This window comes from Natrix helvetica (genome assembly GCF_964273705.1).
Source record: "Natrix helvetica genome assembly, chromosome: 1".
Classification (NCBI taxonomy): Eukaryota; Metazoa; Chordata; class Lepidosauria; order Squamata; family Natricidae; genus Natrix; species Natrix helvetica.
The window spans coordinates 202,167,180-202,185,868 of record NC_138548.1 but is presented as its reverse complement, the minus strand read 5'-3'; the positions used below and the strand labels follow the sequence as shown (position 1 = coordinate 202,185,868).

The following is an 18,689-nucleotide window of genomic DNA, read 5'->3' as shown; positions in this document are numbered from 1 at the left end:
ATGGCAGAAACGGTCATCAAGGTGCTACAGAGACTTTTCTCCATGCATGGCCTGCCTGACGTCTTGGTCTCTGACAACGGGCCCCAATTCACAGCCATGCAATTTGAGACCTTCCTAACAGCTCAGGGAATCAGGCATGCCCTGGTTGTGCCATTCCATCCGGCCTCCAATGGTCAGGCGGAGAGAATGGTGAGATCTGCAAAAGAGACCCTCTCTAGGATGGGCCCGGGAGATTGGCAAACACGGGTTGACCACTGTTTGCTAATTCAGCACATCACACCCAGTGCCACTAAAGGGAGAAGCCCCTCTGAGCTTCTCATGGGTCGCCAGCTAAGGTCCCACTTAGACCGGCTACACCCCAATTATTCTGCCTCATAGCCCCCCAACTCCACAAGCAAGATTCAGACTTTTAGCGTAGCGGATTCGGTATACGCCCACAACTACGCCGGGGAAACTCTGGATTTCTGCCACAGTGATAGGCATCACTGGTCCTCGCTTTACCTCCTAGAGCTCGAGGACGGTAGGAATTGGAGAAGGCATATTGACCAACTCCGTGGCCGCCTCTCCAACTCCACTCTTAGACAACCAGAGGTAATTCCTGCATGAGTTAGCCAAAGCTCTACCCAAACGGAGCAAACATTCACTCCTTCCACGGCCAGCTCAAGCCCGAGGGTACCGGGAAATGTATCTGGTTTTGTTGCAGGCCCGCAGCGAGCTCCGAATCGGCTCTAGAAGCTCCAGCTGTGGCCTGTGAAAGGTTCCAGGAATTTCCACCAAGAGGAGCTACGGAGCAAACAGTCCGTGCAACCTGTCCAAGGAAACCCCTCCTACTGAACTGCGCAGGTCAGGCAGAGCGACCCAAAAGCCCACCTACCTGCGTGACTACGTAACTAGTAGGATTGTTCCATCCAAGAGGGGAGGGGTGTTAGATACTTGTTCTGACTACAGTGTTTTCCACCAAGGTCCTCTGGTCTGGCGGGAACAGTGGTTTAATCCTATTGGTCGAAGGGTCTGACAGCTCCCTATAAAAGAGCTGCTGTCAGACTCAACCTTCACTGGATTGTTCTCACTTGTTCTTAATAAAGAGCTGTTGTTACCGTTATGCCTGGTGTGTGCCTGTCCATTACCCAATCAAACAGATAGCAATATTCCCAGGTTTTACTATATGCAAAGGGCAATCTGCATTTTCTTCCACATAGTTTTCCTTCTCCAATCTCCAGATTACCATCTGTGATCTGTCTCAAATGAAGGTCATAAGTATATATGAGAATTCTTACACATCTAATAACAATGCACCAGAATCCACTTGCAAAGCTTTTTCTGGATTAGATAATTTACTGCTTCAAGAACATTGTGGTAAAAGTACATGTCTGAATGGGCCTCTCGAAGAGTAAACCGAAACATGTCACCAAAAAATTAGAAGGAACTTTCTCTAACTTGTTAATTCACTATATGCAAGGCATTTGTTTTTGTTTGTTTGTTTGTTTCTGATATGCAAACAAATCCTTTCACTTTCTGAGGTGGTGGGATAGACTTTTCTAAATATATGAATATTCTGGACTTAGCCCCCAATATGACAAAGTTCTTGCTTAGCCCTGCAGGAATGAGAAAAGTGGTTGGACTAGAAAAGAATTCCTTGTTCTTATGCTGTGTAGGCTTGTGATGTGTATAATTGCAGTTTCATATCAACTCAGGTTCCTATTTGGGTACAAATAGGAGAAACAACACTGATTTGGACTGGGGGGAGATTGTGTGTATTTTGAGGGAGAAATATAATGTCAAGCATATAGGATGGGGTTAATGGAGGATCAGGAGGCATCATTACTTTAATATACTGGGAGAGAGGATGTTGAAGAGAGAAGATGGACACTGTTGTAGTTTTGTGCCAATAAACAACATTGGATGAGAGCTCCAAAGCAGCTTTGCACTCTTTTTATTCCATGTAAGGAAGGTATTAGAAAATTTCGGGATGAACATAACCACTTATTGAGGTCATATGCCAGCCACCTATTATGACTATATCATTTAGAAAATTATTAAATTATTATTCTATAAAACATTTTCTAATTAAAATCTAGAAAAAAAGAAAAGCTTCAAACAGATTATCTTTCTCAATGTTTTTAAAGCATACATTATTGACATGGAAAGGCAAGTTTAAATGGGCTGATATAAATTATTATTATTTTTGAAATTACACTGATGCCTAGACATGCATAAGATTTGTAGATCCATATGAATGGGTATGGAATTGGAGTATATCATCACTACATTTGTTTTTTTTTAAAAACCTCATCCTTAAAATATAGAGAGTTTATTTATTCATTTAGGGTAATCTGAATCAAGAAATATTTTATTTGATTTACATTTAAACATATAAAAACCTGAAATAAATATTTAGAATCAGCCCCCTTAAACTAGTGCTCTGTATTGCTACTAAGGAATTTTGAGGTGCTTCAACATATTTTGGAGACACAAATATTGAAAATCAGTAATCAGGAAAAGGGTGTGGAACACTGCAAATATCACACAGCTTTGAACAGGGCTATTTTAACATATTCTGCCCTCTGGGTCCACAAATAACTTGGATTGCATAATTTGGATATAACAGCGAGGTTCAAATGTTGTCTCTGTTCATACATTTCCAGAATGTGTGATGCTAAGTGATTCAATTATTAATCAAGTTATCATATACCATTTTTACTGCAGTTCTTACGTCAATCGCTGTGGTTTTTAAGTAAATCATGCAGTTATTAAGGGAATCCAGTTTCCCCCATCCACTTTGCTTTTTGGGATTTGGGTGGAAAGGTCACAAACAATTAACATGACTGCAACTGTTGCAAATGCCAGGTACCCAAATTGCGATCACATGACTGGGGTGGTGCAACAGTCATAACTTTGAGGACACGCCATAGGTCCTTTCTTTCAGCAATATTGTGATTCCAAACCATTGTTAAATGAATGGTTGTAAATTGAGAATTTACCTGTAGAGGGTTTACAAAAATCTGGGTCACTGCTAGATTACAGCATAGAGATACAAAAGGATAGAAACTTCTTGCACAGAAACCTCTTGCTTCTCAATGCCATCTAGTGTAAGCCAAATACTTGCAGTCAGTATTCATGGTTTCTTAGCTGCTACCGCTAACAGAAACAATGCTTCTAAATTCAGTATCGTGTGGAATGTCCTTTAGAACTTTTGTCCATATGTATTAAAAATGCCCTTTTAAAACAGCTACTTTTAACCAAAAATTGCCTTTAGTATTATCTTAACGTAGACAGCCCCCCCAAAATTCCAAACACCGAAATGAACACAAATGAATAATGAAAACAATACAACGAAACTTTAAGCTAGGTGGATTTATTAACTAAAAGATTCTTCATACCAACCCTGGACTCTCTCTGCGCCTCCCAAAGGAAAGTACATCTCCATTTGGGAAAGCTTGTATTAAAACGGTTTTTGGGCATATTTCTTGTCATTATATTGTATTTAATACACTCTAAAACGGTTGAGGAGCTATTTTTAAGTACGTCTATAAAATGAAAACTAATTTAATTTTCACTTCCTCTCTTTAAAAATAATTATACAAGAAAAGCAACCTGTTTAGTTCAACGTTTTATTGTTCACATGCTTCGGACACACGACCGGCACAGTAAGAAACCTTGGGACTACGATTCCCGGTATACCCAGAAAGCGCGGCCTTTGAATAAGTATTCTGGGAATTGTAGTTTCAACTGTTGGGATAACATCGAGTTTAAGAAAACGAATATAAAGCACCGGAACACACATTCTCGATTTGGACGGTTTAGGAATCAGGACACTCGGAAGCGCGCAGTAGCCAATCGGATCGAAGAATTTTGGGACAAGCCGCAAGAACTTTTGCCTCAACCTATCAATTTTTACACCCGGGAGAGGCACCCAGCCAATCAGAAAGACTGCCCATTTCCGCCAATTACAAATGAGATTTGCATTTGTTGACGAATTAAGGAACGGTAATTATATTCCTTAGCCCTATCGGAACGAAGTCTACCGCTAAGCGTGATCAAAAGCTCCCGCCTCCCTCACTCGGTCAACGGTGGAGCGGGAGGGGGGGAGAAGGAGGAGAAATAAAAAGGCAGAGTAGCAAACTAACTGACAGTAACGCTGACTACTCAGGGAAGGACTTCCGTCACTACTGGCCCATGAATGTCTAAATCACGTGCCGCTCAACTATTAAAAAAGGGATGGTTGCTAAGGCCTGCCCGGGGACCGCCTCAACTGTTGCTAAGGGGCGTGGAAACGGAAGTCGAGTTCGCCGGGGTCAGAGGCCGGCTATGTTGATGTTGACACTAGGCCGGACCCATAGATGGGCCATAGTAGACGCCGCTGTCAGGAGACCGCCAGCGGTCCGGAAGCTTTAGGCGCCAGCGGGGAAAGGCTCTTTTCAGCCAAACTGGGCCGCCCGGGACGGCCGCTTCCCTCTCGGGCGCCTCCTGGGGATCGAATGCTTCGCTTCCTTCCGCCTCCCTGCTGAGCCGAGCCGAGTTGCCGTGGGACGGCCATACGTTGTGCTTGAGCCTGTCATCCGGGCACTTCCCTTCACCTTCCCTCTCCTTTCTGCCGTCCCTTTCGACTCCTCGCCGCTGCCTCCCTCTGCCTCTTCCCCCCCCTCCCCGAGCCCTCCTCATCCGGGTAAGCTGCCCGTGGCTTAGCCCTCCTCATCCGGGCACCCGGCGGCGGTCGGCCCTCGGTGAGCGGCGGTCTTCTTCTGGCCGCCGCCGCTGCTGCCGCCGCCGGCTCGACACGCGGGTCCTCCCGCGAGGCTCCTGCCCAGGGGTCTCGTCCCTCGGTGCTCCTCCTCCCTGCCCCTTTTCTTCCCGTCCTCGCTTTGGCCATGACGATCCTGCCCAAGAAGAAGGCCTGCCCGGCTGCCGGAGACGGAGATAGGGACCAGCCCGGCTCGAGAGGGGGAGGCCCCGGCGGCCCAGGGGGGCCCGGCGGCGTAGGCGGCCCTGATTCCCGGGGCTGCCCCGGCGCCGATTCCCACCCGCGCGGCGTCGGAGGAGGCGTCGGACCCGGGGACCCGCATTCCGGGCGCGGCGGAGCCCGTCCCCGGGCTTCGCCTCCTCCCCCGCCGCCGCGCTGGGGATTGCCCCCCGCCGGATCCCCTCCGCCGCCCAATCCCGGTGTTGGAGCCGGGGGCGACGGGCCCGGCCTCGGCCTACTCGACCCCGGAGCGGCCGATGCGCGGGGCGGAGTAGGCGGCGGATGCTGCTCCGGGCCCGGCCACAGCAAGCGGCGGCGGCAGGGGGGGCCCGGCGGCGGGCTTGGGCTCGGCGGGGCGGCGGGGCCTGGAGGAGGGGGAGGCAATAGCCCGGAGCAAGATGAAGTCGGCGCCGGCTACAACAGCGAAGACGAGTACGAGACGGCGGCGGCCCGCATCGAGAGCATGGACCCGGCCACCGTAGAGCAGGTACCCCTCTAGCGACAGGACCCGAAAATCGAGACGGGGGGAGGCCTCTGGACGGGCATGGAAGAACCTTTGGTGTGATAGGCATAGGAGGGGCATGGCTTAACTCCTGGATTATAAAACAATAATGGTTTACTTAAACACCACCACCCCGCCAATGGTTAGAAATGGTCAGCCGAGATGGGGCTGGGAAGCACACAGGCTGGCCTACCAAATTGCTGCCCCTTTGATATTCCCGATGAGTTTAGCCCGTGATGCACAACTTTCCTGACCATCTGCAACTGCCTCTTAAGGTGTATGAACTGGCTGCTATGCCTCTTTTCTATTGAAAAAAAAAGTTGCATCACCTTTAATTTTTAGGTGGCTAGCCCATGGCAATGGGGTGTGCAAATTCAGTGCGTTGGTAGCACCATGTCTGAAATAATTTGCTAAATTGCCAGGATTGCATCACAGAGAAATAATAATCCCTTCCATATCTCAATGCAGGTATTTGCCATTTTTATTTAAGAAAGCTGTTGGTTCAAAAAGGAGTTGGAGGAGGTATTGTAGTAAGGTGTTAGTATACAGTAATCCTGAAAAGAAGGAGAACAGTTATTGAGGATTCGGATAGGAAAGTGAACCTCTTCTGCTAAATCTGCTTAGCTGATAGTGACCATGACTTTGGTGATCTGGAATATGAAACTATACTAATGTGAGGCAAAGGAGAATGAGGATACTGATGGAAGGATAATGGGATCCTCTGGGTTCAAACAAGAAGAGGGGAGGCTGTCCACTGGAATGCTATGTCCTGTTTGGGAGTAAAAGTAAACATTCAATCTCCATATGAGGAGAAAGCTTCCTTCCTACAGATTCTGGTTTGTTTTTGATAGTACCACTAATGATATTGGATCTCTTGTTCCTGTTTTGCCTGCCAAAACGTTTTTTTACCCAAAGCTTCATGCAATAGATTAAATTCACTTATTTTGGTAGTTTCACATTTTTCTCTACCAAATTGGTTAGGCTAGTTGATTGATGGTTAACTTTTATTTCTTATGTAATCACAACTAGGGTATCATATCAATTGATCACACCTGCTGAGGATAAAAAAGGGGAGGAGTGAACTTTTAACATTAGGGGTGGGCAAAAAAGGAACAAAAGCTCCATTGTAATTAGAAAAAAGGCAGGTTTGTTTTAGGATAACTGTAGAATTCAATGAAAATAGTCATTTTTTTCTGCAGTTTTGGAGGGGTTGCAAATATAGGTTTCCATGCTTGATTATTACTGATTAATTTGTGATTGCAGTTATGTATTTGGCAACTGCTTCATAATACGGGATATTTGTACAAGAAAGAGATTGCCTATTGTGAATTGGAGGGACTGAGGAAAAGTATGATGGAAGAAATACTAACAATTGCGGTTACAGGTCCAACAGGCATGCTATTCAGAAGTTAGATTCCAGCATTTATATGCCTGTACTGTGTGTATGGGTATATAACATTGATTAGGTTTTACTTATGTCTAATTATGAAACCCAGAACATTTGTTTTTAAATAAACTGTTCTTCAAGACTGGGCAATGTGAAAATTTTCAAATGGAAATATTTAATTGAATTTAAAATGTAATGTGTGGTTAGTAAGCTTTGAGCCCTTCCATTTTAAGAATAAACAGATTTCTTTTTGATTCATTAATTGCCCCTATGGTATTCTCAACTGGGCTGTTGCTAAGTATATGTCAGACTTCCCAGGTAAACCAGACACATGATCAGTTGAGCTCATTCTGCTTTATTGTAAGGTTACATTAACAGAATCTTGCAAGTCTGAAAGTACAAATCTCCTGCTGTCTCCTTTACAGTCTGAGAAGAGGTTAGGGAGGGTCCCTTCTGAGCCTATTTCTCTACTCGTTATGCAGCTGTGGGCTATGTTCTCTCTTATTCAATCATTTCCTAGGCAGCATCTATCCATTCGCTCCCCACTCAAGATGTTTCTTACATAACATTTCAGCATGCTTAAGCTTTAACTTTCTTTATAGTATACTATCATTTCTTGACAGTATGTCAGTATATTTTGCCACGGTTTATTACCAAAGAGCCTTCTTAGCTCAGTTGCTATAAGACAGGTCTTACGGAACATGCAGAAAAAGTGTTGTATTTGTGATTCAAATCCCTGGCTTGAGGTAAACTAGAAAACTGTCGAAATTGTGAAATACAAGTGAGTTCTCTTCATCCCAACATACCAATGGGAAGCTAATTTGAATTAGGCACTACCAGAGTGGCTCTAGAGAACAATTATTTATGTTTTAGCTTAAAAATACAGTGCTTTCCTTGCTTTTAAATCTGCTCTAGGATCACTCCATATTGTATTGGATTATAGGCATCTTTTTAGTAAAATTAAGCCATTTAAAGTTATTTCAGCTAAAGAGATAAGTAATGTTAATGTGACAAAAAGTAGCTGGAATATTCTATACTACCTAGCCTTCTTTTAGAATTGATGCAAAATTCGGATGTCAAATGGTTGAAGCAGAACACTTGGCTTGGAATTTAACTTCAGGTTTTGGCAGATGCAGCAATTTAAATACATTAAAAAGCCAAATTCCCTATGACATAGAAAAAGAAGGCAAAGCAGCTGTTTTAAACTGTAGCACTGTGAATTTGAGTCCAGCATTTGAGGGAAAACCTATTAAATGCAACAATTATCAACAAAGCAAGTTGCTTTGGAAAATCGCCAAGCTTTGTGAAAAGAAAAAGCCCATTAAATGTTTGTATTGATGTATCTAAAAGTTTGGGGCAAGTTAATTTGTCTATAATCGCAAACCGTCAAACCAAAAAGCTCTTAGTTCACTTACAAGACTTCTGAATAGCAATGCAATTCAATTAAGTTCCTGGGATAGGCCAGCTTGATATCCTGTTTGTAAGTCTGTGATACTAATGTGCCAGATCCTAATTGGTGTACTATATTCTGTTAAGATGCACATGATTGGACTGTCGACAATAATTATGAGGAATAAAACAGTCTGGGGCATGTGAGCAATGTGTTTTAGGGTTAGACTAAGCAGTTTGCCCTTCTAACAAAAGTGGGGGGAAGATATATTTTGGTAGAATTCATATTAGTCTATGTCACTTGCTATTTTCCACTGACTGGGTCTTCCTCTTTTAGAAAAAAAATGCTTGTGAGTATGAGGTTGTTACAGAGACTTAGAAAATTGTAGCATCATACCTGTTCCACTGATATGGGACATTAACATTTGGCAATTATATTCTTTAATAAATAGGCTCTGCATTTTTGGGAAACAAATTAGTCCGGCAACTTCCCTAGAGATAAGAGATCCAAGTTGTAAGCCAGCTAGAATGTTACCCTAGTATTTTAACATAGGACCAGAAATTATGTTAATAAAGCAACAGTTATTAGGGAGCTCATTAAAGAGGGCTATATGATACATGTTATTTCAGACCATGCAGGGCAGCTCATCATAATCTCTCTGAAATGTTCTAGACATAGCAGGTAGTTTTGGAAAAAGATATAAAAAGAATAAAAGTATGTATAGATATAATTGAACTGTGTTATCCCTGTCATCTTCAAATCTATGACTGTCAGTCTATTCTTAGATGCTGGGACTCAAGATACTTAATCATATTTCTGAGGAGAGTTATTTACTCTGAAGTGTCCTATTATTGTTGAATTCTTTTTCATGATTATAGTATGAGCCTTAATTGAATGCGCTGATCTCTGTATATCTGCTTACTTGTTCATCAAAAATGAATTAGCAAATCTGAAGAGAAATGTAGATGAATTTTTGCCTTGATCTTTCTACAGTTTTATAGAAAGTATCTACTGTGGTGATTTCTAACCATCTACTTAAGCATCCACATTTGTTGGATTGTAACTCCCATCACCTTCACTCAATATGTTGGTCAAGGATAGTGTGAGTTACATAAGAATACAGTTAAGAGGCGCCCATGTGGAGTAAATTGAATGCATTTTTTGCTTTTTGTTTTATTTGAAATCAGTATTTATGCTGGTGACTGCTTGGAAAGCCTCTACAGTTTTCTTGGCAAGATTTGAGAAATGGTTTACCATGGCCTCATTCCTAGGCCTAAGAGAGAATGACAGGCCAAAAATCACCCAGTTGGTTGTGTGCCTATGGCAGGACTAGTACTAATGGTCTGGTTTCTACCCTGATGTTTAACCACTGCACAAAAGTGGGTCTCTAATTTTTGCTTAGGTCAACACTGCAAAATGTGCTAAATGACTAAATGAAGTTGGATTCCAAATATACATGGTTCCGGATAAGAATTAAGATTTGCACAGAAAAGGAGTGAACTATTTAGATAAGGGTAATTCTCAACATAAAACCACAGTTGGGACAGGAATTTCCATTGTAAGTCATTGTGATTGTAAATCCTAGTGATCATATGACCAGACCTGATTTTACAATCCATTTTTACCATGGTCAGGTCACTGTGATTATAAGTGTGAATCCAGCTTAATGAATGGTGTGCTTTGCTGAAAACTGGCAAAAAAATGTTACAAAGCATGCTCACATGACTATAGGATATTATAACCAGTGGTAAATGTGAGCTGGTTGTGAAATGCCCAGATTGTGATCATGCGACTGGGGGGAGGGGTAAGGTGAAGGTGGTAAATTCAAATTTAGATCATAAATGATTTTTTTCAGAGGATGTTGTTAATTTGAACTGCCATTAAGCAAATGATCATAAGCCTAGGACTACCTGTAAAAAAGCTATGTAATACTGCATCGTAATCACAGATAAATTAGGCCTTGAGCAAGGGTTGCATCTTATTCTAAGACATGCCATTGAAACATTCAAATCAATAATATTGCTAAGAGTTCTCATGGTTATTATATATAATTTGGAATAGATGAAACCTGTGCCTTGCCCTCCCCCAGTTAAGGATATAAGAAAAGGAAGAGGTTCATTTTCATATTTTGCAAATTATACTGTATTTGTGTGCAATTTTTCAGCATGATTGTGATAACACATTTCTCATGAATGATTGAAGGTCACTTGCAATTTTGATGTATATAACCAGATTGGCTGTAGTCATGATTTCAGTTAGTTTCCTTTGTGCTACCCCCAATGCACTTACCCACTCTAATATCATATCTCAATAAATTTATACTTTTATTTCCTAATCTCAGTTTGGGAGTGAATTGGTAGATGAAGGACAACGAAGGTGGGAAAAGGATAAGTGGTCTTTAACAATTGAAGTGATACCAATGTGGCTTTTTTATTGAATAGAAAGGATATGAACAAGAACGTTACTGTTGCATAGTTGAGAGGTTGAGAAGTGTACCATGTGTGATGAAACTTGAAATAAAGAAATATTCCCTGCAAAGTCATGAACTATATAAAGCCGCCTTTCTGTTCATGCATGTTCACTTCAAAACACCAAAGGTTTATTTTTTATTTTTTACATATCCCAAAGGGGGATTATATAACCTTATATATTTTGGCGTTATCTGCTAGTTATATATATATAAAGGAATTTCCTGCAGATGTTAGGTAGACAGCAAGGTGAAGGATAATGGATTTTTTCTTTTTTGTGCTTAGAACAGAAATATAGCAAGTTGTTATGTGAGAAGCAGAATATTCCATGTCTTTTCTACTGATCTGTAGAGAATAGTGAGTCTGCAGAATGGTGAATTTTGTGGAGTAGCAAGTCTGGATGTGTTGTTGATGTATCTTGAAGTTTCCATAGCCTGGGTCAACCTTCTGGGTGTCTGGATTGCAACAACCATAACTCCCTAGCTCTTCTACCTATTGCTGAGGAGTTTGGAACTTAAGAGTCATCATATATGTGATATAATCAGGCTGCAGCATGTACCCATTTCTTACAATAATTACAGTTCATTTTCTTTTTATATTTATCTTCTCTGCATTTTAATGTGCCAGATTGCCTAGAAAAGTTTCTAATGAACTAATCAAAATAAGCTTCATAGTGTTCCTGCCTTATCCAGTGAAAAGTATAAGTTCTTTTAAAGCCTGTTAAGTCTACATGGTCACATTATATCGTCTCCTGGTAATACAGGTGGTCCTCAAGTTACGACCACCAAAATTGAGCCCAAAATTTATGTTGCTAAATGAGAAATTTGTTAAGTGAGTTTTGCCCCATTGCACGACTTTTCTTGTCACATTTGTTAAGGGAATCACTGCAATTGTTGAACTAGTAACACGGTTGTTAAGTGAATTTGGCTTCCCCATTGACTTTGCTTGGCTGAAGGCCACAATAGGGGATCCCATGACCCCGGGACCCTGAAACTATCGTAGCTATGAACCCGTTGTCAAGCCTCTGAATGTAAATCACATGACCATGGGGTGCTGCAATGGTCATAAGTGTGAAAATGGTCATAAGTCAGTGCCATCTTAACTTTGAACAGTCACTGAATGAACTGTGGTAAGTCGATGACTACCTATAGTAGAATTCAATAGAGATCTTCAGGCATACAAGCCTCAGGAATCTTCACAGGATAATAAAAAAACATTGGTTTTTTTCCCCTCTTTCCCTTCAGTGATAAAGGCTGCTAAATGGACAGGAGAGCCATAGAGTCATAAAGATCTGGAGAACATTACGGTAGTTGGAGAAGCCAGCTCTCTTTGCTAAGTATTAATTGATGGTGAGAATGCCAGTTTGAAAAGTAGCCAAAGAAGGACATTTGGCACTAAAATATAGCAATTGAAGCATCCACAGTTCCCGCCCCCTGTCTGGGGGTATTTTCCTTTTTGTTCATTGTTGATCTTTGTCTCCAAGGAACACAGTTGGAGTAGGCCTAAACTTTAGCTATGAAGCTTTTAAGTAACCACTAAGATATTGTTTTGAATTGTCAGTGTTCCTTTTTAAAACAGGATTCATTAATTCGTAGTCTGTTTTATGCTCTTCTTGTAATTCTTGTAGCAAAAAAAAAATTCTGTTGGACTTGAGATTGCTTTTTGGTCTTCAGAAAATTGTTTCATGACTGAATGTTTGCAAGATTATAGAGTAAAGCCAGAATTAAAAGGAAAATAAACACCAGTAGAGGTTTCCAGAGGAACTATCACTTAGTCTTCCTTATGTCCCTAATCTAGTACCCTGACTCTGCAAATATTCTCTTTCCCTAATCTGTTCAAATTCAATATTACACGGGCAGATAGGAAATGATGAAACGGTAGAATTGCTAACAAAGGGAATAAGAAAATCTTGATTACTTAAAAATCTAGCTCTCGCTGTTGCCAGTAGATGGCAATGAAACTATTTGAGCCAAAGACAAAAGGCTCAAGAAATTTGGAGTACCATTCTTTTGAATTGCCATTAATATATGTTTTCCCAAATTACTTGTGTGCCATCAAGTTGGTGTCAACTTTTAATGACTAAGTTCTTTAATAGAGTACTGGAAGACAGTATGCAATGGGTCATTAAGTGATTATTTCTTGAACAAAATAGTGTACCTATTCCATATAGATATATCTCAATTAGTACAATTACCAGTAGTGAATCCCACAAAATGGTTGCATTATTCAAATTTACAATATTCAAAGCGATATTTCTATGAAAAATAGGGTAATTGGCTCCAGCATGAAACACAAATGTTTACATACCGTATTAATGAAACACTGTAAAAGAGGCTACTTATATGCAAAGCACATTTGCTCTCACTTCATAATTTGCAGTAAATCAAGTATTGTGCTATTCAAACTCACACTAATTGTAACCTACCCGTATGCTCGAAGCAAGGATACCATATGAAATTGTCAAATTTACTTCAAAAATGACTGAATGTGTTTATTTAGGAGAGAAGGGATTATTCAATTAGAATGTTAGGAGGGTACTTTTTTATTTTTATTTTTGGGGAAAAAAGCAATTTGCTAATCCTCCTACAGGTTGCAGAGCTAGATATGTGGGTAGGAGAATGCAGAAAACAGAATTGTACCACCAGGCATGACTTAAGTGCTGTTCTTAAAGCTCTGGGTATTTTCAAAAAATATGGGGCTTGTACCAAAATGAGCTTGTAATCACGAAGCCTCTGGAGTGGTGCCTGGTCCTGTACGAGTTCCTTAGCTGCTATCTTATTACCTCTCGCATTCTCTGTACAACAAGCATGGAAGGTGAAGAGCTTACATCTGACTTTTGAATATGGGAATTTTGCTCACTGGGTTCAATCTAAGAAGTTGTGGCCTTAAATGTAAAGGATCAATAAAGGGATTATTTCCACTGTTGCAAACCTGACAATCTGTCAAGATTTGTAGGAAGAATCCCATGCTGTCAACAGTCCATCTTTCCGGCACGGATAGAAAAAGAGCATTTTCCTCTATTGCTCCCAGAAAAAGGAGCGCGTCTTTAGGAGTTGTGTTTGGCCCCTACTCTCTTGGATTAAAAAAAAAAAAATCCCTGAACACATTTCTGATCAGTTTTTTAATTAATTGGATGCAGCACAAATGTTACTGTTAATTTATGTTTTATACTCTGTTTCAATTTTAAATTTTTGTTAGCTGCCTTACCTAATTATAAGTAAAAAGGCAAAGTATAAAACAGATATATAAATAAAGTTTTGCATGTTTCGATCCGTGCCAATCCTGTGTAATTCTATTCTGTTACAATTTGGAATTAACCAGGGTGTGTGTTTGTGTGCATTAACCCAGGGTTGTAATGATCGCTGCTTGCTGTGGGCAGCCTCTAGTGGGCAGCAGAGTTACTTATTTGCATGTGGATAAACTTTGTTCTCCAACGTGGCTTTTCCACCTGGTCCCTCTTTTTATAAGTAATCATGGGTAGAACAGGAGAGAAAGTTGGTTATGTTGCCCTCCCTCATTTGTGGGATGGGGATGCTGTCTAACTTGCTGACATCTGCCCCTCCTGTCACCAGCAGGAACACAGGTTCGAGAAGGCGCTGAGAGAGAAGAAAGGGTTCATCATAAAACAGATGAAGGAAGATGGGGCCTGCTTGTTCCGGGCTGTGGGTAAGTCCTGCCTGCTGATGGGATCTACCTTAGAGAGGTTGGACAGCAGGCAACGCTCAAGCTGAAATGAATCGCTTCCCTCAGTTTTTGAAGTCACATAAACCCTCAGGTCAAATATTTACATTGTGTTAGTTACAATATTTCAGATCCAGTGTTAGATTTCAGTTTTGTAGATTTGATCATTAACATGGTGACAGCTGGGTTTAAAAAATTCAAATGTCCAATACCCTATTGAGAATGGGATCCAATTACTGGTGTATTGGAAGTGATTTTTTGTCTGCTCTGTTGCTGCCACATTTTCACTTTTAACCTCGTTGGTTCCTTTTCATTTGGTCCCTAATGCAATTTAATTAATTTGGTTCTCAGCTTGAGATGAAAGTAACCTTTTAACCTTAGCCAGAGACCTAGTATAGTGGGATGGGATGGAATCAAATACTTGGGCAAGTTCAGACTTCCAGTATTTTCTCTGAGCGGGAAATATTAGTGGCTTTTAACTTTTGCTGAGGAAAAACAATCCACATATACTTTATTATTTTATTAGCTACAAACTCTTGTTGGTTATCTGATTGATGTTTTTGGAAGAATCTGTTACATACCAGCGATGGAAAACCTCTGTACCATTAGATCTTTTATTTTCCCCAAAACAGAGAACCCTCTTCAATTGGGAATGTCTTCTGCCTTATAAATGAGGAAATAGGAATATTGACAAAGCGGAGTTGTTGCTTAAAAATACTAAGGCTTTATTGTGTTTTACTCACTGGTGGTAGCCTATGGGAATTGCAAAGTGGAAAGAAAAGTTTTGTACCCCCTCCTCCCTGCACTCCTGAAGGGATGGGATGAAAAGTTCTGGCTATGTTCACATGTTTAAGGAGCAAATAAATGGTCCATTGTATTGCTTTAATACATCCAAATTGATTGATCTAATATTTCTTCTGCACAGTCTTGACACTATCTCAAACTCTGTATGTATGTCCAAAATTCATTATTTATTTTATTCATCAATTTGCAACTCATTTCACAGTTCAGACAAAATTTAACATCTTAGTATTCCACCTTAGCTATCCTCTCACTGAATTTTTTAAATCTATCAGTACTCTTCTTTATTTGATAGGCTAGAATTCTTAACTCTTAAATTCTACTCTCACTTGTTTACAATGCAAGTTTTCTTTGGACAGAATAGTGAAAATCAAGTTCATTGTCATTGGCAGGCAGAAATCCTGGTTAATTTTACTGACTCTTCTAACTTCAACTTTATATTGCTCCTGGCTCAGTCACTTTATATTTTTATAATTCTTATAATGCAGCGCTTCCTTTGTAAATTCCTAAATGGTTTCCTGTCTGCATTTCATACCATGGATGTTCCTTTACCTTTGACTTTCCTCTACATCCTAATCTGCAATACACCTTTGTCCTTTTGAGATAGGGAATATTTGATCTATAATCTGAACGTACCCAATCGGACTTCCTCTTTCAGCCGTGGTTTGCTATAGCAATAGCACTTAGACTTATATACCGCTTCATAGTGCTTTGCAGCCCTCTCTAAGCGGTTTACAGAGTCAGCCTATTGCCCCCAACAATCTGGGTCCTTATTTTACCCACCTCGGAAGGATGGAAGGCTGAATCAACCTTGAACCTGGTGAGATTTGAACTGCCAAATTGCAGCAGCCGGCAGTCAGCAGAAGCAGCCGGAAGTACTGCACTCTAACCACTATGCCACCATGCTATACCTTCTGTATAGCAATGACACTTTAAAAGATTGCAGCTTTTCAAATGTGCTTGTGATTTATTGGGGGGGGGGGGAGGCATGGTGTTACCTGGGTAAGAAAAAGCCAATCTTTCCCTCCCCGCTTCATATGCTGTGACACTTTCATTCCTGTATCACTGTTGTTCTGAATGGCTACTTTCTTAAAGCCAAATGTTGAGTAGTGAAGCAAAGTTTTGCTGGGAGGAAAGGGGATATAGAGGTCAGAAGGAAGAAAGTATGATTATGACATAACTCCATTTGTACCTACTGATGATATATGGCTTTGAGTATATTTCCTGCAGAAAATTCCTGCGCTTTGGCTGGAAAAAAATTTCTTATCTCTTAACTCTGCTTCTGTTGGCAGAGTTTTATTTTATTCATTGGTAGAACGTTGTGGAATCCTACAATCAGGCACGTGTGATAGTATTCTTTTCCAAAGAATTGTAAATTCAGTAGGCAAACGAAAAAGAACAGCTATGGGGGGGAAAGTAAGAATAAGATTGGGAAAACTGCGTTGATTTCAGTTCCATGGATTTTTGCTTAGTTAGAATAAAGTACAGGTAGTTTTTTCTTAATCCAGGAGTTGGGACTGGCAACTCCGTCACTGAGTGATGCAATCACAAAAGTGTAAAATCACATGACTGCACTGACTTACAACAGCAGTTTCAGTAGTTCTAGTTGCTATCATTAAGTGAATCCAGCTTGGGTCACTAGGTGTCATGTCACATGATCACCATTTGCGACCATCTGCTGGCTTCCCCATGAACTTTGCTTGTCAGAAGCTGGAAGTGAAGGTTGCAAATAGTGAGGACACGATGGTGGGGAAAGGTGACAACCACAGCTATGAGGATTAGTTGTAAGTCTCCTTGTTCAGTGCTGTCGTACCTTGGAACATGGTTCAGAGTTCAAGTGATTGTTAACTGTATCTATATTAGCTAGGACTAGGAAATGATCCAAGCCGTTCCCAAAATAATGAGATTTGAGGAGGTTCTTAACCCCTTTCCTTTATCACATGGCAGCCATGTTATAAAGATCAGCGGTGTTTCACGACTGGGAGACCTTTGGACAAGAGAATAGTAGAGATGGATAAGTGTTGGAAAAGAAGTGCTGAGAGAAAATCAAGAGTTTTGCAAGTGAGGAACAGAACTTTGGGCAAGGTCAGGGACTGGATAAGAAGTCGGAAAAGGGCTTTGGAAAGGCATAGGATCAAAATGATGAGACTGGTAACTGCCTTCAGCAGCTGAGTATTGGGCGGATATAATGATTCAATAAAAAGCCAGGGGAAAAAAAGAGACTAGAATTCTCCAGGCAAAAGGTGTCCAGGTCTGACAAAACATTTTGCTGAATGGGGAAGGGGGCTCACTTTATTTTTATAATGATGTAAGACAAGTAAATGGAATGTCACAGGGAGAAAAAATCATTTGTACCTGATACTGGTAGTGCTTATGACCAGTCCCGTAGCAACCTTTTGATGTTATTACCCAAAACATCATTAAAACCTGGTTCTGAAGTTCTAATGGCTGCACCCACCTCCATGGTCATGTGACCACATTTTGGGCACTCAGCAACCGACCCGCATTTATTGCTGTTTGCTGCAGTCATGTGACCAAAGTTTACTACAGTGTTGCTGGAAATTGGTGTTTTCAATACCAGTTTCCAGTTTTTTTTTAAAAAAAAAGGTCCAGAGCGAACAATGGGTTTGCTGTGTTCATTCAACAACCACAACAAAAAAGGTAAAATCCACTTTATGACCATCACAACTTATGAATGGAATTTCCAGGTTTAATTACAGTCATAATGCGAGAACTACCCTGTGCAGTAAGGTGGATACAGATATGAATAAGATTTTAAAAAATCAGATGGAAAAAAGAGAATGACAACCCTAAATATAATCCCCTTGAGCAGGCAAACAGTATCACAGCTAGCTATGGAAGTGGGATTAAATAGAAGGCAGATAGAAAAGTAGGGGTGGGTGTTTGTATCAGGAGTGCTGAAAGCCATGAGTAACAATAAGACTGTCCAGGGACAAGCGGAGGATAGAAATAAAAGCACACCCAGGGCAGAACCCAGAAGCAGTCCGAGTGTAGTTGCTACCCACAGACCTTTCAAGACAGCTTCTGTTCTAAAAATGAATCTGAAATGAAAACGAAAAAAAAATCATATGCTGAGTTTTATTTTCATTTGACTATTTGCTCAAATATTTTGGTCAGAGAGGGATCAGTCTGTACAGAATGCAATCTTTGGGGTCTAGGTTAGATTTTGTTTTTCAAAAGTAGCTTAGTTACTATCTCTTTTAAATGGGCTCTTGGGTCAAGCTGTACATCCTCTCTCTGGAGATATAAGCTGAAAAGGACCCAAAAAAATAATATTCAGTGATTGACTAGCCAAAACACCATGTCCTCTCCTCAAACTTCAAATAATTGAAACTCATCCAGTGATCCAGTCAGTTTTAACCAGTTGTTTACAACATTGTGAAATGGTTCCTGAAACTACATTCTTGGAATTCATGTGTGGCTCTAAATTTTTGTAGAAATCTGAAACTTCCATTCAGTGTTATTTTTAAGTGAGAAAG

At 40.8% G+C, this 18,689-nt stretch overlaps 1 protein-coding gene across 2 annotated transcripts in view; it reads left to right on the top strand.

Annotated features, from left to right (window-relative positions):
• Positions 1–4,251: 4,251 nt before the first annotated feature.
• Positions 4,252–18,689, top strand: part of OTUD5 (OTU deubiquitinase 5) — a 63,932-nt gene continuing 49,494 nt past the window's right edge. Inside the window, exons 1-2 of one of the 2 annotated variants that reach the window (XM_081935282.1) lie at positions 4,252–5,447; positions 14,283–14,373. In XM_081935282.1, the coding sequence (XP_081791408.1) occupies positions 4,869–5,447; positions 14,283–14,373 (670 nt within the window). In that variant the 5' untranslated portion in view covers positions 4,252–4,868. Of the gene's footprint in view, positions 5,448–14,279; positions 14,374–18,689 lie in introns of both variants that reach the window. The other variant, XM_081935281.1, reaches the window with a different exon arrangement.